The sequence below is a fragment of the Crinia signifera genome, chromosome 1 (assembly GCF_055691185.1).
Source record: "Crinia signifera chromosome 1, ASM5569118v1, whole genome shotgun sequence".
Taxonomy (NCBI): Eukaryota; Metazoa; Chordata; class Amphibia; order Anura; family Myobatrachidae; genus Crinia; species Crinia signifera.
In genome coordinates, this window is record NC_139217.1 from 374468102 (window position 1) to 374491841 (window position 23740).

General features: G+C 42.3%; 1 protein-coding gene across 2 annotated transcripts in view; it reads left to right on the forward strand.

Annotated features, from left to right (window-relative positions):
* The window catches only part of ANAPC5 (anaphase promoting complex subunit 5), a 48946-nt gene extending 27646 nt beyond the window's left edge, over positions 1-21300 (forward strand). For both annotated transcript variants that reach the window (XM_083151367.1, XM_083151368.1), the window contains exons 7-17: positions 2955-3145; positions 3887-3968; positions 5451-5543; positions 6356-6537; positions 8419-8554; positions 9633-9707; positions 15102-15223; positions 18098-18205; positions 18768-18915; positions 20130-20292; positions 20468-21300. In XM_083151367.1, the coding sequence (XP_083007493.1) occupies positions 2955-3145; positions 3887-3968; positions 5451-5543; positions 6356-6537; positions 8419-8554; positions 9633-9707; positions 15102-15223; positions 18098-18205; positions 18768-18915; positions 20130-20292; positions 20468-20679 (1512 nt within the window). In that variant the 3' untranslated portion in view covers positions 20680-21300. The remainder of the gene's footprint in view (positions 1-2954; positions 3146-3886; positions 3969-5450; positions 5544-6355; positions 6538-8418; positions 8555-9632; positions 9708-15101; positions 15224-18097; positions 18206-18767; positions 18916-20129; positions 20293-20467) is intronic.
* Positions 21301-23740: the final 2440 nt, after the last annotated feature.

A 23740-nucleotide genomic window follows, 5' to 3' on the forward strand; every position in this document is an offset into this window, starting at 1 on the left:
GATGACAGCGCGATGTCATCTTCAAGCGCCGATCGACGCCGCCGTACCCGGAACGCTGCTGGGGGCAGCCCAGCACTAAGGTAAGCTGCTAGGCTGCCCCCAGTCCCCGCTCGCACCCCCCCGCCATTGGACAGGAGGTGAATAGATGCCGCACACAGGCATCCGTTCACCTCCCTCCCCCGCTGCGGTCCGCAGGTTGGACGTTCCCCATTCATGTAAATGGGAGCCGGGTCATCTGACCCGGCGTTCCCATTTACACCGCCCTCTACCCAGGTCCTAGTCGTGTTCTACCCAGGTCAGGACCTGGGTAGAAGTCCCATGTAAAGGGACACGGCGTTAGGGATTTACACCGCCGAAGATCTGGGTCTGACCTGCCGCTGCCCCGGATTTTTCGGCGGTGTAAAAGGGGTATTAGATGACCTCTTACTGCTCAGCCAGTCCCGGGAAATTCTTCAATCTCACAATCAAATGACGATCAACCTCCTCCAATCTCAAGGTTTGCTGATAAAAAGGAGAAAATCCAGTTTAGTTTATGTCAATGATTCACCTGGGGACACTAATAGACACTTGAGGTGAAATTTTATAGGATGAGAGATTTAGAAAGTGAGATTCGGTAAGAAATCTCCAGTGTTTTTAAAAGCAGCAATAATTTACACTGCAAAACCAGTTTGATTTTGAAGGGTAAAATGATTGCCACTTTGAGAGATTTGGTAAGAGGGTTTTCTACCAGTGTTATAAACTCTATGCTAGCAGCCAGGAAACCAGACTTGGCTAAAATATACCATCGCATATGGCATAGATATTTCCTCTGGTGCGAGCCTAGGAAATTGAATCCTAGAGTATATAGGCTTTCTAGAATTCTGGCGTTCTTGCAATCAGGTCTAGATCTAGGTTCCTTAAAGGTCCAGTTGTCGACTTTGTCCGTATTATTTTAAAGGAAGATAGCCGCGTCTTCTACCATTCATACCTTTTTACCACCGGTACGCCTATTGGACTTAAGGATAGTTCTTCTTTTGAACCACTAGATTCGGTGGAATTGTCTTGGTTCACCTTTAAAGGTGGGCATACATCAAGCCGATTTCGGCCAATTGCGATCAATCAGCCCGATAAATCGGACCAAATCTGTTCTTCGTGACATGGGGTCTAGTCCGATGCGCGGTCCCGTGCATATCGGACCCGGCCCCAGGGGTCGGAGCGGCGGGACATACGATTTCAGATCAGTCGGGGCGGTAAGGAGCAGTGGGGGCGGGCGGCTGGGGAGGAAGCAGTGGGGCAGCAGCGCGTTACCAGATCAGTGCTGGGGCGGGCAGCGGTGACCATCAGTCTCACTCTCCACTGTCCGTGTCCAGCGCTGTAGCGGGTGGACAGCCGCGGCTATTACATCTTTAAAATAACATGTCAAATGACTCTCTGGCTTTTGATTGGCTGAGATAGAGCACTCTCAGCCAATCATTAGCCGGGCAGTCATTTGACATGTTATTTTAAAGATGTAATAGCCGCGGCTGCCCGCCCGCTACAGCGCTGGACACGGACAGTGGAGAGTGAGACTGATGGTCACCGCCGCCCGCCCCAGCACTGATCTGGTAACGCGCTGCTGCCCCACTGCTTCCTCCCCAGCCACCCGCCCCCACTGCTCCTCACCTGCTCCTTTTGCATGTGATAAATCGCATGCGATTTATCACATGTAAAAAATGGCACATCAAAGTCCTCATCGTATGTGAGCCGCCCGGGGAGCTGCTCGGAGGAGAATTGGGTACGACTTGTCCTTAGGACAAGTCGGCTCTATGTATGGGGGCCTTAAGACCGTATTCCTTTTAGGCATTGCATCAGCACGTAGAATCTCGGATTTGAGAGGTTAATGCCGCTCCCCGTTCCTTATCTTCCATGATTATAGGGCGGTAATTCGTACCAGGTTGGATTACCTTTCAAAGGTGGTCTCTGCTTATCACATTAACAAGGAGATTGATGTACCAGTCTCAACTATCAGTGCGTGCCCATTCCACTTGGTCGGTTGGTGCTACGTGGGCCGCAAGTGGGGGTTTCTGCGGAGCGACTTTGCAGAGCAGCCACATGGTCCTATGCTCATACCTTTATCAAATTCTATAGGTGTGACACTTTAGCCTTAGCCGATGCGGCTTTTGGTAGAGGTGTCGAGGTGAAGCTTCGGAGGGTGCCCACCCCTAAAGGTACAGCTTTGGGACGTCTCCTGGTCCTCAGTATCCACCGCAGGTTGATAGAAAAAATATTTTTCATAAGCCAAGGTTGATACTGGATGGGTACTGTTCAAGTTTTGTGTATATGTGCGAACTCTACTTGCCAGTTGGTTCATGTTCTGGTGTATTTTAGTAGTCTTCTCAAGAGATACGGTAATTTGGTCTACAGCATGTTGGTCGACCAGCATAAGTTTGACACAAGCATTAAATCAACATGGGTTTTTTCACGTTATTTTGAGCTGACATTTGCCAACAGGCGGTATTTCATGCTCTACCATCCACTGGTTCGTGATGGGAGAATAAAATAGTGTGCCGAGCGCAGTGAGGCATCAGGGCACTTCAGACTGTGTTAACATTCGGGTCAAAACCTTGAAAAAACCCCATGCCAACCTTTTGACTGTCAACCTAATGCTTGTGTCGACCTTGTCCCATGTTGACCTAATGCTTGTCCACCAACATGCTGTAGACCAAATGATCCCAAACCCTTCTCATATCCCTATTGCTCGGCTTGTTAAGTTTAAACCGGTGTCTGAGGACTGGTAGGGGGTATGGGGGAGTAGTTATGGTCTGCCGTCTCTGTCTGGTCCTCCAGACCAAAGGATACCCCACAGTTCCCAGTATACACATTGGCTTACGAAAAAAGGATTTTTACAGGTTAGTACCAAAAATCCCCTTTTTTGTTTGTACTAAGTAATGTGAAAACACTTTATTTTTGTATTTTGTTTTTGTTCTTTCTTTCAGCATTACTTAAGCTATCTAAATAGCCTACGAGTCCAGGATGTGTTCAGTTCAACCCATAGCCTACTACATTATTTTGACCGCTTGATCCTCACTGGAGCAGAGAGCAAAAGTAATGGGGATGAAGGTTATGGGCGGAGCCTGCGATATGCTGCCCTCAACCTGGCTGCACTACATTGCCGTTTTGGACACTAGTATGTGGTTTCCTTCAGGGTTGCGCATAAACCTTCCAAAAATACTAAAGCTGGGTACATACTGGAGTGATCTCTTCACTATTTTTATTTATTTATTAACCGTTTCTTGTATAGCGCACACTTATTCCGCAGCGCTTTACAGAGTATAGTTGAACATTCACATCAGCCCCTGCCCCAGTGGAGCTAACAATCTATATACCCTACCACATGTACATGCACACAGACATTCTAGGGTTAATTTTGTTGGGAGCCAATTAGCCTACCAGTATTTTTTGGGATTGTGGGAGGAAACCGGAGTACCCGGAGAAAACCCACACAAGTACGGGGAGAATATACAAACTGTGCACAGATAGAGCCATAGTGGGAGTTGAACTTATTACCTCAGTGCTTGAGGCAGTAGCGCTAACCATTACACCGTCCGTACTGCCCCATAGTGACATTCTGCTACATCGCACTGTGTGTACGATAGCTAGCGATGGATGCAAAGTTTGATGTTCTGCACATCAAACCCATTGATATTACTATCACCCTTGTTTATGCCATTGTCATTGTGTACAGCCAATCCCCGCTGACTGACATTTGTTTCAGTGTTGAAAAAAATGGCCATTTACTGCAGTGTGTGCCACTCGCTCCAGTGTGTTCCCAACTTAAGTGTTCAAATTCCAAACCATAGCAGATTTACTTCTGTTTTGTTACTTTATAGCAGTGTTTTTATAATAATGTATTTATTGCTTCCCCCAGCCATCAAGCAGAGCTGGCCCTGCAGGAAGCCATAAGGATAGCACAAGAATCAAGTGACCATGTCTGCCTGCAGCATTGTCTGGTATGTTGTTGTTCAGCTTTTTATATTGTGATACTATTGTCACAGTTATTTAACAGTTAGTAATGGGAGTCCAAATTTGCTTTTATTTTTGTGTACCTTGGCATTTCACTAATAAAATGTATATTTAAAAAAAAAAAAAAATAATAATAATAGGAGTCTGAATTAAATGTTTACAAAACCGTTTGTTTTGACCAAGAGTTTTGACTTTAGTTCAAACAATTTTGATGCAACTGTCCATTCTAAATTAATATGTTCATAGTTTAAGATTGTGGGACTTCCATTTTTAGAATACTGGTAAAAAAAGAATCTCACAGGCCTCATTTTGATCATGGCTGAAAACTCTTTAAAAACAGGATATGATTGGCATATCTGGACATCTTGCTTCTAAGTGGTTAATAACTGTGTCTATGTATTTACCATAGATATTTGTTTTAAACACCGCAGCAGAATTGTTTACTCGAAGGTCTGACCATTTACCAGCAAGATGTAGATGGAGATTTTTAAAATGAGTAGCAGGTGCAAAATGCATAGGTTTTTTTTTTTAAGATAGGATCTATTTCTGTTACATTAACAATTTTCATTTGCCAAACTTCAAAACAAAATAGACAAATGAAGCAGCACATCTGAAAGCATCATAAGCGAAGCTACAGAATTATATGTACTCATGTATTTGCCTAAACCTTCTGCCGTGATGTCATTCTCTTTCCAGTGCAGCAATGACTTTCACCAGGGATTCTCTTAAATATTGTACTGCAAAGTCAACAGACAGCCACCTAGTGTCACTAGCCATTGTAAGCTTAATCTTAGGACTATCAGCAAGTGCACTTCTATGTCTTGCATAGGATATACCGCACACCTGTATCTATGTCTCGGGCAGGCCTCCAAGCTGATAGAATTTTGGCATTTAAAAACAGATTGCCCTGTAGTTGGTCCATTCTGGCAAATGACAGGATGGATGATTTTTTCATAGAATTTGTTTGTTTGTCCTGGATCTAACAGACTCACACTATATTTGTATCCTTATAGTATGTTTGTCCACGTTTGCTAAAGTAATAATAGCACGTAACTGGATTGCAGCCAATGCCCCTGACCTTTTTTAAATGGAGAGTGTTAAGTGAATGGGGTACTCCAACATGAAAGGCTTATTGTCTAAGTCCTGCATTTCATTGTCCAAATTCCATAAAAAGTGGGATAGGTGGATCTAGTCTACATTTTAGCAAAGTGAATGAAGAGTCTGGGGCTCCCTAGTTTGGTGGTGGTGGTCCTTCACCTCTATTTTAAATTATACATAATGTAATAGAAATATTTTGAATGTTTACCAAATTTCTGTAATGGCTATTTAAGTTTGTCTCTGTTTTTTTTCGCACGGGTTCATTTCATATGTGACACTTCTACATCCTTGCGTGACAGAGTCTGAACGTTTTGCATATTTCAGAATATAAAATGTATCCTATGTAATGCATTGTGCTTATATTTCCTCAGAGTTGGCTGTACATATTAAAGCACAGAAAAGGTGAAGATAGCAGCATCTTATTAGAGCACTCCATAAAGAAGGCTGTACACTTTGGGCTACCTGTAAGTATTTGTATGTTTTGTTGAGAACGTGCAGGGCCAAACTGATATATGAACTACCGTATGTTCTTCAGACATATCCACTGTATACATGCTGATGGTTCAGCTGATAAAGTGTCTGCTGTATGAACGATTTATCGGCATGTGCCTATTTAGTCTTAATCCAATTAATATATACAGCTTTGTCACTACATTCCTTAAGAGGTGTTCATTTGTTACTTTGTATTAGAGCAAATGAGGTCATCATCTTAAAAATAAAAAAAATTGAGTTACTACAGGGATGACAAATGTTTCAGTCAGGATGTAGGTGTAGGAGCCAGACTACTCCACCCCTCTAAAAAAAAAAAGGAAAAAACGAACCCCCATCCTCTACCACCAATGAGCAAATCAAATGCCACTTCATCAATACTATGGTGTACCCCCAGAAAACCAGCCTTTCACAGTCCTATTGCTGTGCTGCTACCACTTGGGTAGATTATTACCCAACCCTTCCACATTACTGAGCAAGTATCCCCCACTAGGCAACCAACCCCAATGGCCACACAACTAAGGGGGTACCCTCAGGTAAACGCCATAGAAAACTATGTAATCTGTAATACAGTTGTGCACTTTTATATTGTATGAAGACAGAATGTATTATGGATTAGGAGAACTCGAGACAGAATACTAAAATAATAGAACAGCATAACCGGAATGAGCATCAGTTCAATTGCTCTCTTGGCAAAGCTGGTGCGCACAACACTTTAGATGTGAGGAGCGGCAGTAGCCCTTATTCTCAATACATACTTATAGATGTAATTCTCTGTCTCTGCTAGTACCTGGCCTCACTTGGCATACAGTCCTTGGTTCAGCAAAGGTCATTTGCAGGCAAGACTGCAGATAAACTGATGGATGCACTGAAAGACTCTGACCTCCTTCACTGGAAGCACAGCTTATCGGAGCTAATTGACATCAGCACTGCCCAGAAGACGGCCATATGGAGACTGTATGGACAGAGGTATTTTGTTTCTTTAGGATTACTGCCTTAAATTAATTGACTTAGATTTTGTTCTATTTTAATGACAACTTTTTTGTGTCTGATTGAACCAGTTAAACTGGTAGAGGTAGTAAATTCTTACAATTAATTATCAATATACCAAACAAACATGTATTTTTGTATTGTAGTGTGTGCGCCACCTGTATAGTGCTGGCTGTTGCCTGCTCTGGTTTCAATGCTGTGGTCAGAAATTGTCTTTTCTACTGGCTGGGGTCTTCAACACCCTTTTTTTTTTCTTTTTTTTTATTACTCTGGTGTGTAAAACTGCTGCTTTAATCTGTGGGCCTCATTTGTTTCTCTCAAACTGATTTTCAGGACTGTGGGCCTTAGTCTAGCTTATTCTTAAGGGCAGTATTCAGTGATAAATTACGCAATGTGCACATTCGCAGGGTGCCGGAGGGCTGGTGCATTCGCTGCCAGCCCTCCCTGTCACCCTGTTCAACGCTGCAGGGGCTGCCCCTGACAGCGAATTTTAACCCCTGCGGCGAACGGCGGCAGGGAGTTGGAAGCCTCCCTGCCTGTCCCAGAATGTGTGGGGGAGAAGGTGGGGTCCTGGGGACACAGGCAGCAGAAGCTACCCCCCCCCCCCACCCCCAGAGGGCTGGCAGGGGGCATGGGTAGGGAGCCACTGCACTGCTCCCGCTTGTGCATATGTAATGAGCGGGAGCAGTGTGAAGTGAATATATGAATATGTAAAGAGCGGCTCCCTGCTCTTTACATATTCAATAAAATATGTAAATAAAAATATAATAAAAAAAATATATATATATTAAAATGAAATCTATGTTCAGCGAACATTGAACGGGGTGAATCAGATTTTCAGTGAAAAAGATTCACTGCAAGGTGTGAAAACAGCCCGATTCACCAGAAAAAAAACCCGGTGAATCGGGAGCATGGAATACTGCCCTGAGGCAATTCCTTCTCAAATGGACAAAACCAAGTGCACTGCAGAGGGAGCCGATATAACGTGTGCAGATAGAATTAGATTTGGGTGGGTTTTTTTTTTAAAGTGAGATCTATAAAGCAGTCAGTTAGTATCCCTGCACCGAAACAAAATAACTCACCCAAAACTAATTCTATCTGTACACGTTACATCTGCCCCCCTGCAGTGCACATGGTTTAGTCCATCTGAGAAGGAATTTGCCTCTAAGAGTAAACTAGAATAAGGCCCTTTGTTCCGTGGATGTAATTCAGGGGATGGCAGCTAGTTCCTAGAGTTAGAGTTCTGCAACCAGAATGCTAATACATTGCTCTCTGGGACACCCATTGGCACTCATTGTAAGCTTTCCGACACTACCAGCAGGTTTCTGAAGCTGCTACTATATTTGATCCCCACATGAGAATAAACTAGCCCATATTTGTTTTATTAGTGGTCTATATAATACTAGATCTCATTGAAACGGGAGCAAGGTGCCATCCACTACTTTAGTAGCCATCTGCTACAGACACCCTCTGACATCATAGTACTCAGGTTCCCATGAACATGGTGCAGAGCAATGGTATAATATCTTCAGCTTCCCATGCTCCCTATTATTCCCTTGTGGTTAAGTAAACGTGTATGGGTTGTTTTGTAGTATTTTGTCAACAACAAGGAGGCAGTAAATATTGTCTTTTTTTGCGTACCATGACATTGACATGAAGTGACATTTTATTTGGGTTATTTTATTAACACCGAGGGGTGGTGCCATTGTATTTGTGCTGTGGCACCATGGTATTGATGCTAAGGAAAATATCTTTGTGTTTTGAGTTATAGTGTTATGGCGTTAAATTAAACTGTGGAGACATTGTGTATTCATGTTTAGCACCTTGGAATTGTCAATGACCTTTTGTCTTCTGTTACAGCACCATGGCACTACAGCAAGCACAAATGCTTCTTAGTATGAACAGCTTAGATGCAGTCAACGTGAGTGTCCAGCAGAATAACACTGAGTCATTTGCTGTGGTTTTGTGCCATCTTGCAGAGTTGCATGCAGAACAAGTAAGTTTGAAATTTTGAATCTATGGGGCAGATGTATGAAGTGTTATGGGGGAGAAGGGGTATCGGCGCACGTTATGTGCACTGATACCGCTTCTCCCCCATGTATGATGGAGCCAGCGTGCGGTAAAGGACAGGGGCGCATAGCGCCCCTGTCCATATCGGCGCTGCTATCTAAATGATAGCAGGCCGAATGTATGAACGGTCAGCATCGCTGACCGTTCCGCATGATCCTGATTTTGGCTTCGCCAGCAACAGGCCGGCGAAGCCCTATCTAAACAGCAGGGACAGCACTGTCCCTCCTGTTAGCTCTGGGCTGCGCTGGGGATCTCGCTTGAGCAGAGATATCCCGCGCATGCCCAGTGCAGCCGGCCGGGGGACAGGAGACCGTGCATCAGTGTAAACTGATGTTCTATCTCCAGGAGGGGACATCGCCGGATGGGGGAGTTAGCGCTCCCCCGCTTCGGCAGACGAGATGTTAATACATCTTGTAGATGTCCCTTCCTGCTTCGCCTCGCTAATGAGGCGAAGCAGGAAGTATTATAGCGGCACGATAAGCGCAGCTATAATACATCTGCCCCACTATACTGTATATATGTCTAGTGTCCGTGTGGCTCAGCAACATTGCCATCTGTTGGCAACAATGTGAACTACATCTACTAGCTTTGGAAGCATTTGCTTTGAGCGGGCTTCCGCTGCCATCTGTTGAAAGCAAATTAAACTACATCTACTAGCTTACGAAGCATTATCCTCGAGCAGGCTTACTAGTATTTGATATGTAGGCAATTGGGTACTTATGTAATATCTGGGCTCCCGTTTTTCTTATGAGACCGCGTCCCCTCGCGGGGCTCGCCACGCTTCGGGCACGGTGGCTCGCTGCGCTCGCCACACTATATAAATTCAACTCCATGCGTAGTTGGATAGTAGGGGTATGAAAAAATGGGGTGCGTTTAACATGGGAGCCCAGATAATACATAAGTACCGGCAATTGTTATTGTTAAGCTACTATATTAACGCTCCTTATATATTCTATAATGCTCTTTACATAAATAATGCTGTAAACTAACCCTTTGTTTTGCAGGGCTGCTTTTCAGCTGCTTCTGAGATCCTGAAACATTTAAAAGAAAGGTTTCCCCCTAACTGCCAACACGCAAAGGTGATTTTCTAATGCATGCATGTATTTATGTGTTTCTCTAATATATGCATGTATTCATGTGTTTCTATATTTATCCTTCTTTCTATTTACTATGTCCTGTGGCAGCAATCTTTAATTTAGTTCTGTTTATTATTTCAAAAATAGTTTTGTATTCTGGGTGATGCTGCCTTTTTAAAATATTTTACCTGCCTCCCATAGCGTTTCTTGTATGCTATTACACAATGGCCACCTGCCATCATGTCCACTTTTATGCCCGTGTTTGTGTAGTTCCGTTTGTAGACATTCCGGACCTGAGTCTTGCCTACCTTTGACATAATGGGGGAAATTTACTAAGATGTGTATTCTACTTCACATGTGATGTTGCTATGGGCAACCAGTCAGAATCTACTTATTTATTTAGCACCCTCTAGAAGATAGTAGACAGGATCTGATTGGTTGTCCATAGCAACATCACATGTGAAGTAGAATACACATCTTAGTAAATTTCCCCCAATATCTCTTCCCAACCATCCAAAATTATGTGTTTAGCACTGGTGGCTGAGAGGTGACGTCACTAATACCCCTTTCTCATTGCAAATGCCGGGTTGTACCCGGAATTTGGACATTGGTCCATCCCGGGAGCGCTTTGACATTTGCGATATTTGGTGCTTACAAATCTCATCTGGGGGCAGTGTTGAACTGCGGCACATCAGGTGGGGGCGAGGTAGGAGGCAGCACTGAGGTGACGCTGCTACCTCCTCTATAGAAGTGAATAGGACCCAGGTCGTTGCCCAGCAACCTGCATCCGACCCAAAATTAAGACTGCTTATACCCTGGGTTGGGTTGCTGGACCCGGAATATAAAACCTGGCCCTTTCACACAGCACACTGACCCAGGCTAACCCGGCATCAAGCTGGGATCGACCCGGGTTATTTTTACGGTATGATAGGGGTATTACAGAGGTCACCCATTTACCTATGACGTTGGATGCCAGCCTTAAAGTCTGAGACACCGGTACTCCTTTCTTTTCTTTTTTTTACATTTATAGTGCAAATGGCTTATTATGAGTGAAGGCCATTATCATCCTAACTGGATATGTCACAACTGTTGCTTACATAAATTACAGAGGTGCCACTGTACCATAGAAGTAAGATAATTATAATTATCCAGAGGTGAGCTATGGGGTCATTCAGATGATGGTATGGCTGCTGAATGGCAATGCAGACATTTCTGGGTGTGCACCAGGATGAGGAATCCACAGTTGTTTCTGGTAGAAATGATTTTGGTTACTTGGAGTTTCCATCTGACCTACAAGTTTCCTCCAGTATTGATGGTAAAAATGTGAAGGGTTTGGAACAGACATTCCACGCATGGCTACCTTTCAGACACAAGCATTCTCTTGGTTCCAATCTAAATAATTATGAAGACCTTTTTAGAACAGGATAGGTCTACATCTAAACACACCATTACCAGGTGGATTGCTTCAGTATTCTTACCAGTCTTACATTTGAGCTGGACACCTGTCCCAAAAAATGTGAGGACACACTCCACCAGATCAGTTAGTGTTTTGGGGGGTAATTTTTTTTTTTTTTATTCGGGAAGGGAATTTGGGAAAGCAAGCGCACAAGCGTAGTGAATCTGAGAGTCTGTAATGCGAATATTTGGGTCCACAAGTATTAATAATAGTGATAAAGATATATAAATAATCAGTGTGGAGGTTCTCCCTTGAGAGTAAGCTATCAAAGACAGGAAAATAGAGGAAAGATTCTCTTTTTGTTGGGGAACTCTTATATTAACTTTTTATTGTATTTGCATTAGTGTGATATGGGGTTGTATAAGTATTGGAATTTATCTGATAATTATTATGCTGGTTTCAGTGTAATTGGGATAATTACCCTTGTTATTGTTAATAAAATGTAACTTTTATTGACTTATAATAAAATAAGTTTATATAGGCTCATACACAATATTGGAGAATACTTCACAGGGTATGAGTTTCTGTCTCCTTCCTGAATAAGGTAATGTAGACAGACTTGGCTGCCACTTTGGTCTTCTAGGAAAGTGTAACAGTGTCTCAGGGAAGGCTTATGACTAGAGACAGGATTATATGCAACATAAAAAGCTTCAAATATGCATGCAAATATGCATGAAAAACACTTAAAATATGCATGAAAAGTATTTAAATATGCTACATTAAATAATAGAAAAAAAGTAATAAATAGTTGCAAATAAACCTCAAAAATAGGCCCACAGCCAGTGGTTTAACTATAAAGTTTGTGGCACCCCCCCCCCCTCTTCCAGGCTCCTCTCCAGCGTGTTTCCCCAGTGTGTGATGTGTTGACGTCACACACATAACAGAGAACCTGAAGCAGGATAGAGGAACAGAGACCAGCATACACTGCTGCTTCCCTTGGCACAGACGCATCCCAGGCCGCCCTAGCACACCCATCCGTACGCCCATCCTGCACACAGTAGCCAATAGCCTGCTCTGTGTACAGTCAATTGAATCAGTGGGGAATTTGTCTGCCATGGTCCCACCCGCGCTTCAGCTGACTCGCCTCCAGTGCTCAGTCAATGGGCAGCGGCAGGCAGCAGCATGTCAGTGTGTCGAGCGGGTGCCGGTGCCCACACAGACCCTGCTGCTGCTTGCTCCCCCAAGTGGCTGCTGGGGCTGCCTTACAGTAGTTACGCCACTGCCCACAGCATCTGCAGATGTCTAGTGCTATACACAGGATTTTTTTTTCTTCCTGGCTGCTACAGTATACTGCAGCGTCCAAACCTCTTCTTGCATCAACTACATGGACCCTCATCTCTAGCGCCGATGGATCACATGGCCAGCAGCAGCAGGGCAAAGCAGTGCTGTGACTCGCTGGTGGGAAGAGGGCGGGTCCTAAAATATGCACCATCACTAGATTTTAGGTAAAATATGCAATAACCAGTGAGAATGGGCAAAATATGCAAATGCATATGCAAATATGCAAATGCATATAATCCTGTCTCTACTTATGACACTATAACAATGACAAATAGCAACATTGTTGTCTGTCTGCTGATAATTTGTATCCATATAGTGTACTGGAGATTTGTGTACTACCAACACCTTACTATCACATAGATTATTAATTGAATGTGATTGCTCAATTATCACATTTATGAGTGATTTAGACAGGTTAATCTCACAAATAGCAGTAGAAGTTAGACAATAACAATTGTATTTTTATGAATGCTGGAATCACATAAATATCACATTCACAAAAATTGTCTTGCTGACACTAGCTGTCACACTTTCTGTAAAAATTACAAATAAATCGACCTGTTGCACATTTTTTTCTGATATGGCAGAGACATCCTGACTCCAATTCAATCCTATCCTAATTTGATAGAGATATCCAGACTCCAATCTAGTCAACACAAATTTTTAAGTCTAAAAGTGCGTACACACGGGCATTTTATTGCTAGCGATTGGAGTGTGCACCGGCGATAAATCGCCAAGTGCGCGCTCCCGTTTTTGCCCCCTTATGATCTTTCAAGTCTATAGTATTATTGTTAATTCAGATAGACAGATGCATATATTAAAGTAAATTTCTGGGTAACAGTCTCCCTTAGGGGGTGGTAAGAGTCAAGATGTGAAATTAAAGTCTCCCAGGTGTGTTATTCCACCCAGCCTGATGTTTCTCTACTTTATATAACAAAAGGGAAAAGTGTAAGTCATTAGATGGTCACTGAAGGGTCACCCTTTCTTTTACTGACCTAAATCATCCACTGCCAGCTGCCATCATATAGGTATGGGCTGGTAGGTATTGTAAGCAAACAAGTCTGGTTTCAAAAGGTACCAATTTAGGGATATAATCTTAGGCTGGTATCTACTGTCTCCTTCGTGGGGAGGGCACCCTGATTTTACTTGACAGAGAAGGGATTGCTCCAATCCTAACTCACGGGATAAGCGTTTGCAGCGACTATAGAATGATAGACCGGGCAGTCTTACTACTGTACCTGTTGCGCTGCTGACATCTATGTATGGGTAACCCGCATTGGTGGGTGGTGAGCGGCACCGGATCAGAGTAAAGAGCTGCCGAAAAGAGTGGGCGCTGTGCTGCGGGCGCCACCTCAGAGAAGGAGAGAGAGGGGAGGGGGAAGACGGAGAGGTACCTTTTTAACTGTGAAGATATGCGTATGGTCTGCCAGAGGGTTGTACTGCCGTGCACGGCGGTGGATCTATCAGAATCCGTTTCGCACCGGGGTCTTCCTCAGCAAGGGAGGAATACTATCTGGATACAAATTATCAGCAGACAGACAACAATGTTGCTATTTGTCATTGTTATAGTGTCCTAAGCCTTCCCTGAGAAACGGTTACACTTTCCTATAAGACCAAAGTGGCAGCCAAGTCTGTCTACCTTACCTTATTCAGGAAGGAGACAGAAACTCATACCTTGTGAAGTAATCTCCAATACTGTGTATACTATATGTTCTGTGTGTGTGAGAGCCTATATAAACTTATTCTATAACAAGGGGAGTTATCCCAATTACACTGAAACTAGCATAATAATTATCAGATAAATTCCAATACTTATACAACCCCATAACACACTAATGCAAATACAATAAAAAGTTAATATAAGAGTGCCCCAACAAAAAAGTCTTTCCTCTTTTTCCCTTTTCGTTTTTTTGGGGTGGTCCAGCACTGGGCTTCAGCTGATTAGGTATGTAGGGCAGCCACCATTTCTTTAATGAAAGGTAAAAAAATCCTACAGATTCCATAGTTTTGTATCCAGGAAGCTGAATACTCCCACATCGGAAAGGTGACCAGATAAAGGTTGAGTATCCCTTATCCAAAAGTGCTCAGGACCAGAATAATTTTGGATAACGGATTATTCCATATTGAGGAATATTTTTATATTTCAACAATGTATCTTGCATTTATGTTGTACAAGCACAAAATACACACACATTTTTTATGTGTGCATGAAAAAAGGTTTCAAACCCTAAAACAAAGTGTGTGTACTATCTCAGTCACTGAATTTGAATGCTAAGCAATCATTTTCCTGCACATATTTAGTGACAGTTACATATCATGTCTCCCGTAGTGCCAGTTACATATCATGTCCCAAGTAGTGCCAGCTACAGATGTCCCCAGAAAAAAAAAAAAAACAGTTTGGAAACTATGGTTTTCTGAATAATTTGGATAACTGATATAGGGATATTCAACCTGTACAAATATATTGTGTTGCATAATTACGCTATTTCCCATAGACCTAGCCTCTGTTGAAAAAAAAAGAAAAAGCTAAGTTGCAGCTTCAATTAATGTAGATGTAGAAAGTTTTGGGGTTTTATTGCGTGAGAGGTTCATTTTATTCACTAGTCACTGAATTTCCATGGTTTTGGGTTGTTCACTTTTGTATTCTGTATCTCTCTCAGCTTTGGATGCTTTTTGATCAGAAAATCCAGTTTGATCGAGCCATGAATGATGGAAAGTATCACATGACTGAGTCACTAGTAACTGGAATTACTGCACTGGACAGTGTGGAGGGTTTGTACAGGTATATACTGGATGGCTAGGATATGTCCGTTATTTATTACATAGTATCTGTGATAGACACAGTTAAGTATATCTTTCAGTTAAATTGCGGAGAAATACAGAAACTCATTATTATACAATATCTGTAGGTTTGCAAGTTCTGCTTATTGATGGTAGGAGTCAGTGACCACTGATCATGAAACTACTCCACTATACAAACAGTGAAGACATGTGGGTTGTATTATGATGTCATTACACCTGTAGATTTTATGTCAAGTGTCCTAAGCTGCAATGAAAGTAATATTTTCTTTATAAAATCCTATGATGATTACTATCACAAGGTGAGCTGCAGTAAGGAACTAACCCAATGGTACTTGTTTCCTAGAAGGGCGCCCACGATTTTGATCTTAGGTATCGCAAGGAAAAAAATCGCGTCGGTTGCATCGCATGCGGCCAAAAAAATCACATGCAATGCGACCAACGCGATTACCGTGATTTTACATAGGGAACAATGTTAAATGGCCCAATTGACCCGATTTCACATAGGGAACTATGTTAAATGGCCCACAGACCCCAAATACCCACCCTGAAGTGTGAAATGGCCCCCTCAATTGTTAACGCCACCCCACGATCAACGTAAACCCGAAGTGTGGCGAGCGCGGCGGTACGTGTCCTCCGACCTTTTCATAACCCCACTATCCACGTCGGCGTGGAGTTGAGAATAGAAAGTGTGGCGAGCCACCGAGCCTGAAGCATGGCAAGCCCCGCGAGGGGACGCGGAACACGCTCCCGAAGCGTGGCGAGTGGACACAGATTACTTAACATGTATTCCGCTGCGCTCGCCACTCTTCGGGCTCGTATTACGCGTCCCCTCGCGGGGCTCGCCATGCTTCGGGCTCGGTGGCTCAATGCGCTCGCCACACTTTCTATTCTCAACTCCACGTCGACGTGGATAGTGGGGGTATGAAAAGGTCAGAGGACGCGTACCGCCGCCCCTCGCGGGCTCGCTGCGCTCACCACGCTTCGGGTTGACGTTGATCGTGGGGTGGCGTTAACAATTGGGGGGGCCATTTCACACTTCAGGGTTGGCTATTTGGGGTCTGTGGGCCATTTAACATTGTTTGCTATGTAAAATCGGGTCAATTGGGCCAGTTAACATTGTTCCCTATGTAAAATCGGTAATCGCGTCGGTCGCATCGCATGCAATTTTTTTGCCGCATGCGATGCGACCAACGCGATTTACATTTTACAATGCGTTTCTATGTAAAATCGCGGCCATCGCATCAGTCGCATCGCATGCCATTATAATGGCAAGCGATGTGCATGCGATGCCCGCGATGGGCGCCCTTCTAGAAAACAAGTACCAACCCAATAATAATATTCTGTAAGTAAACGGGCTCCTATAATATAATGGGGCATCACTTCTACATAAAAATAATATATCTATGCACGAGATGTATATTAGACCATTGCAATTAAATTTGCCCAAGGAATTTAAGTTGGCAAAGTAGGATGCATTGTGTTTTACAATGTTGTGTTCTGTTATTGTGGCAGGAGGTAGTAATAGAAGATATCTAATACTGCGCCAATATTGGAAACCGGACAATTGGCATGGAGAATTTAAACTACTACAGAGTCATAATAATAAATACCTAGATTTTTCATATATATTTCTCAAAATATGTACAACTACTTGTCAATAAACAATAATTTAATATGTATAACCAATATATGGACAAAGTAATAAAAAAAGAAAATTTGAAATATATATATATATATATATATATATATATATATATATATAATGTGTGTTTTTCATGAAGCGGCACTCCCCTTCAGCCTGCCGATTAACCTGGTGCCCTCTGTGTAGTGTGCCTATAGGTGATAAGCGCTATGCAGGATACTGGTGGACTGCGGCACTCAAAATAATGACACGAACGGCTGGATTAGTGTCCCAACGTTTCGAGACCTGGTGGTCCCTTTATCAAGGTGCAGAAGATAACAACAGAAGTTATCTTCTGCACCTTGATAAAGGGACCACCAGGTCTCGTTACGTTGGGACACTAATCCAGCCGTTCGTGTCATTATTTTGAGTGCCGCGGTCCACCAGTATCGGTAATGCTTCTATAAGCTGAATCTCGGCATGGGCACCTGCAATAACAGGTAAGGTACTACTCTTGTACAGAGCATGAAGTCATTGAATCAATAAAGTGCCGATTGCGTGAGTAGAGATAAAGGTGATAGTAGTACAATGTCGGAAAATAAAGTTATATATTCATTATTGACAACCGGTGGTTCATATTTTGAGAAAAATATATTCAAAAAGATTTCTTTATTATTGTGCAGTAGTTTCATTCTCCATACCAATTGTCCGGTTTCCATTGTATTTAAAATAACTACTCCCTCCACCGGGTGAATGCGTGAAATCTCATGAGCAGATTTCAGGCAGCATAATCAATCTTTGCCCCCCCTAAATCTGTGCCTAATTATATAACAAGTAATCTTACACAAGCTAATTGTTCTACTGGTACTACACAGTATGGTGGCACCATGAGTCAGCACCTAGTCAGGGCTATATATGTATGCATTTTGTATGTTCTCTATATGTTTGTTGGGTTTTCTCCCAACATTGCAAAAAATATACTGATCATTTGATTTGGCTTATGATAAAAAATATACCCTAGCACGTGTGGTTTGGAGTAAAAGTTTCAATGGAATAAGTATTAATGTGAACGACAAATATTCTCTGTTCAGTAATATGTTGGTGCTATATAAACACATGATCTAATAATGGTAAATATGCTATTTGTTTTCACTGGCCTCTTACCGATGGTTTACCAGTTGGAGGCATACAAGAAGCTTCTCTGAAAACTGATTCTTTTTCTTCTATTTGCAGGAAAGCCATTGTTCTAAAAGCCCAAAGTCAAACCGCAGAGGCTCATAAAATTCTGCAGGTGCTACTGACCCACTGCCAGAAAGTAAAGAACATAGAGATGGTTATACGGTCAGTCACAAATGGATTATGTGAATCACTCCTAATCTTGACACATTTAGCATTAACATTTTATATAAGGGCAAAAAACAAAGTAATCCTTTCCTCCCATTATGGGAATCCAGTCCCTCATGCACTGGATAGGGCTGCTAAGACCTCCAGGAGGTTCTGGTACTAGGGCGGTGTGGGAACCAGAGGAGGGCTACAGCAAAACATACAAGGATTGAGAATAAAATCATTTAGACACCTCATAATAAACTGCACATTAAAATATACCTGCGCATTCATTAACGCCCTGGGAATAAAATAACAAATTCAAAGTAGTGTTAGTCTTGCAATTAATTCATCCCTAGAGTGACTTTTTTTAAAACATTTTTTGTTTTGAATGTATCCTACTGCTGTGAAATCTAAAGAGGATCGGTCACCATGTGTTTTATATGTGATGTTTGGTGTATTTTTCTTGCTTTCCTTCCTTGTGTTGGTCACAGGGTTTTATGATCTGGATTTTAAAATGTTCAACATTTTTTTTTTTTTGCATGACAAGACTGATGGAGCTGTGTTTATGCATTTGCAGGGTGCTCCTTGCCTTAGCAGAGCTGTACTGGAGATCATCATGTCACCCTGCGGCATTGCCTGTACTGCTACAAGCTTTAGCTCTCTCCAGGGAATATCGCCTCCAGTATCTGGCCTCAGAGACTGTGCTTAATTTGGCTTTTTCACAGGTAAGAACATTACCTGATTCTTGTGTTGTATTGGCTAGTACTACTAGAGTTCACCCAAAGAATCAAGTAAATAAAAAATGAACGAGAAAGGAAGTGAACAAAATACTTTCATCAAATCCTCCAGTGCATTAGTGGTCTAGTCCATGTGGCTGCGAAAAGGTGGTGGATCACCTGACAGACCGTGATCAAACTTCTTGAAATCAAAGCTGGAACCCTGGAACCTTGTTCTTCTTAAGGGCGGGATTGTGTGGGAGAGTGTGTAGCATTGTTAAGCCGGTGATTTTCAACCTTTTTACCTTGCGGCACACTAAATCAGATTTTAAAATTGCCAAGGCACACCATGAGATCCCCACAGGGCAAAACACATTGGGCCCCATAGGAAAAAAAACCTATTAACCCCCCATATAAAAAAAACAATCACACTGGTTCCCACAGGTAACAAAAATAAAATACATTGGCCCTTTACATGAAAAGAAGAGACCAGTAAATGACTGGTGGTGGCTGTAAATTTGTTTGGGCAGCTCTAGATCTGGGGACACACTAGTGTGCCACGGCACAGTGGCTGAAAAACACTGTGTTAAGCTAACAAATCAGAATTGATGATTCCTCTGCAAGCACACAGATTCAATGGACATTCTGAATTACTGTCCTATTAGAGCCTGAGGGTAAATTTACTAAGATGGGAGTTCTATTGAAGATGAGATGTTGTCCATAGCAATCAGATTCTACATTATTTACTTTATTTTGTCCTTCTAGAAGATAATCGAATCTAATTGGTTGCTATGGGCAACATCCCACCTGCAATAGAATGCATATCTTATTAAATTTTACCCCTGAATGCTATATGCAGTTTTACCTATATGTCCTAATACATCTTTATTGCAATCACGCCAAACAGCTCTTGGCATGCCAGGTTGCGTGAGACTCTTCTAGCGTAGAACATCTCCTCATGCGTCCTAGTCACATTGCATTTGCGACGAAGAAGCATTTTTCGCAAACAAGACGTCCAACACTAGCAGAGTTGCACGGGCCGGTCAGCTTTCCCTGCATGGCATATCGAGGTTACATGAATGAGGACATATCTATCTTTCATGGCAATATCACTAAATGCTACGTGTTTGTTATAATGTTTATGGGTGATGCATTACAGTGCTTTTTTCTGTATCTATGAAAAATAGCGAATGTTATATAATCTAAAATGTTCAATTTTCCAGCTGACTCTTGGCATCCCAGAGCAAGCACTGAATATTCTGCACATGGCCATAGAGCCCATTCTGGCACACGGAGCGGTGCTGGACAAGGGCCGGGCTATGCTTCTGGTGGCAAAGTGTCAAGTGTCCTCATCAGCATCCTATAGTCCACAGAAGAAAACAGAAGGTAATATTCCCCCCCCTCCCCCCCCCAAAAAAAAAAGTTTAATTGAAAATGTTCCTCTCTTCTCAAAGCTAACGTGGGAAGTGGCTGATATCTGCCTTTTTCTCGAGCCTGGCCCTAACATTTACCTGCGTTTCTGAATCTCTCCCCTTTCCTCTGTGTCTCCCTTTGTCTATAGCCCTGGAATCAGCCATTCTAAATTTAAATGAAGCAAAGAATTACTTTGCTATGGTGGACTGTAAGGAGCAGATTCGGGACATCCTGTACTTGCAAGCCAGACTGTACAACAGCTTGGGAAAAGTCCAGGAGAGAAACAAATGCTCCATGCTTTTCCGACAGATCCATCAGGAACTTCCTTCTCATGGGGTCTCATTGTTAACCCGTCTATAGGAGTTTTAAAACTTGGCTAATGGCTATTTGTTACAGTTCCAAAGTACAGATGAAATGCGAGGTTTCACGTCTATGGGTGAAGTCGGAATGAATCTGCTACATTTTTCTGATGTTTATCGTCCATGTCAGCGGTTCTGATAAGGTACCTGTGGGTTTTTTGGAAAATTGATAATGATTATTAGTTTTCCATTACTAGTCCTCCGTAATACATGGATTTAAGAAAATAAGACAGCCCAATGAGTAAGGGTGAGGTTCAGAGGTCAGTAGGTGTTTATATATCTGGACAGTTCTGGAACTGTATCATCTCCAGATATCTTTGGATTGCTGACCGTATTTGGGTATTCTCAGAGCGGCATTTGCCCCATCCTAGTACAGACACCAAGCCAGGATTACACCAGTTACAATGACCACAAACTTGTTGGTACTTGATGTATGGCAAGACTTGGACAACACTTACTGTTTACCTGTATATGCAGTGGCTGAAGCGGGCCTGTACTACAGTTATATGCCACATCACCACTACATCTGCTGCGATCACTGTGTATATGTATTGGCATATGCTGTTAGCTAGCATTCCATTTACTCCTAATAGAAATTTGTAAATAAAAATATTTTTGAATAGCTGTGTATTGCTGTCCTTTCATGCATATATGTTTCTTATTTTTTATATGGTGTGTTGGTTATTTTTAATTTTATATATATATTTTTTTGTCATTTTCTGGTAGTGGTTGCATAGAGCACCTTTGTTCTTTTGTCCCATCTGACCATTTTTACAGTATATCCTGTTATGTGAAGACATTGTGATTGGAGAAATTTCTCATCTAAGTGAGCCTTGACAGGAGCGTAGATGATCCAAATGTTAAGCCGTCTTTCACGTTCTACTGCCAATGCCCATCTACACTAGTACTAGTTTTATAAGGATTTGAATGATTAAAGCTGTCTAAAGCTGTTTAGATACTTGAGCGACCCGATGATCTTGTGACATTCCAATATGATATAAAGATATATCATAAACACGTACACACTACACAAGCCACTGTACAGTGACACAACATATTGTTTTAGGGTTAATGATACTGCATTGTAAATAACATTGTCTCTTCTGAAGCACAGCACATCAGAACAGCAGATGTGACCACACAATCCATCAAACATTTTATAAGGGGGTACAAGCAATACAATGGGTAGGGCAATCCGTTTCGGATCACAAGATTACCCAATTTATCATATAGGGCAGTATTCAATGGCATGTATTCAATGCTCCTATGTCGCCGTAAATAACGGTGAGTGTGCATGTTTTTTTGAGAGTAGTGAAGTTTTCTCTCATATTTTGTGCTTCCCTGTATTCAGCTCTGTTGCTTCTCCAAAAATATTTTGCGAAGCTAACTCGGTTCACCCTGCACTTCTCCCCAGTGTTCGCAATGTCTGTTCAATGGGGATTTTAGTGCCTCTCTCAAAAAGTGTATTCAATGCACTAATTGCGAGTCCTGCTGGTTTCTTTTTTTAGAGATGTTCTCCATTTTTCCCTCGGCATCTTTTTTAGGTGAACTGTAGGGTTATCTTTGTTAAAGTTGTTATTTTTTTTTGTTTTTAATGGCTTATAAATTAAAAAAAATAAATGTATTTATTGCAAGTGCCATAATGCTGTACTTCTATATTAATTTATTTGGAATTTAATAAGTTATTTTAATGGTAACCAATAAGAAATCATTTTGGAATGCTCCTAGTAATTTCCAATGCTTCCTCTCTTCTTCCTCACCTAACCCCCAAACAGGCTTTTAAACACGCTAACAATTATAAAATAAATTAAATAAAAACACAGGGCAAAGAAACAATGCCAAAAGCACAACACAAGGATAAAGGCCAAACAGAACAAAATACACCCGTCTGCACAAACCCAATTAAAATAGTCACACAGCCATTTGTTGTGAAATAAATACTGAACAAAACATTAACCTTTCTAAACCTTTGTAAAAAAATACAAGTCCACAAATGCGAGGAACACGCTGCTGAGATGAACACCCTGCTCAGGAATATCCCAGTCTGACCAGCTCACGTGGAGAGCAGGAGAAAACAGATCTCTCCAGTTACAGCACTCCCATTTGAACTCGCATAATTATGCTAAGTTCGCAAAAGGGGCCGGCGAGCTGGCCACACGTTGAATACTGAGGAAGCCAGAAATGAGGAGATGAGAAAAAGTGCCGAGCGCTTCAGCGAGATCACAGGGACACAGAACAGTGAGCGGTGAGCCAGACTCTCAAAAAACATTGAATACTCCTAAGTGAGGCTAATTCGCCATGTTTCACAGCGAATTTGTGCTATTTTCACGTCGGAAGGTGATTTTTTTTTATTTTTGTGTGTCCGAAAGTGAATCTCCCTATTCAACGTGCACTTTGCACCGTCTGCAAACAGTGAATGACTGACAATTCGCCGTCTGATATTCGCTGTGGTTTTTCAATGGGTTTTTCAATGTGATTCGCCTTGAGTGTATTCAATAAGAAGATGGCGAATTGCTAAGTGATTTTCACCGTGTAGCAATCACCATCTTTTTTTATGGTGAAGTGGAATGTGAACTTTTAAAATAAAGGTTTTTTGTTTTTTTAAATTTGGTGTAAAAAAATCAGGAATTTTATTATCTGAAGGGGCATGCTATTTTTATTCATGTGTTTACAGCACATTAATATATATTTAATTTAAAAAAATATATAATTTTTTTTACACATAACAGCCAGCAGGGGGCGGAGAGCCGCTCATTACATATTCATATATTCACTGCTCCCGATCATTACATATGCACGATCGGGAGCAGTGCTAGCGACTCCCTACCCGGTCCCCTGCTAGCTCTCCCGGGGGGTAGCTTGTGCTGTCTGGGTACCGGTGAGCCCCCCCCCACACATACATTCTGGGGCAGGCAGGGAGACTTCCATCTCCCTGCCTGCCGCCGGCTCCCTGCAGTGTCCGCCGCAGGGGTTAAGAATCGCCATCAGGGGCAGCGAGCCCCTGTGGCATTGAATAGTGTGACAGCGAGGGCTGGCAGCGAAGGCTCCAGCCCTCCGGAACA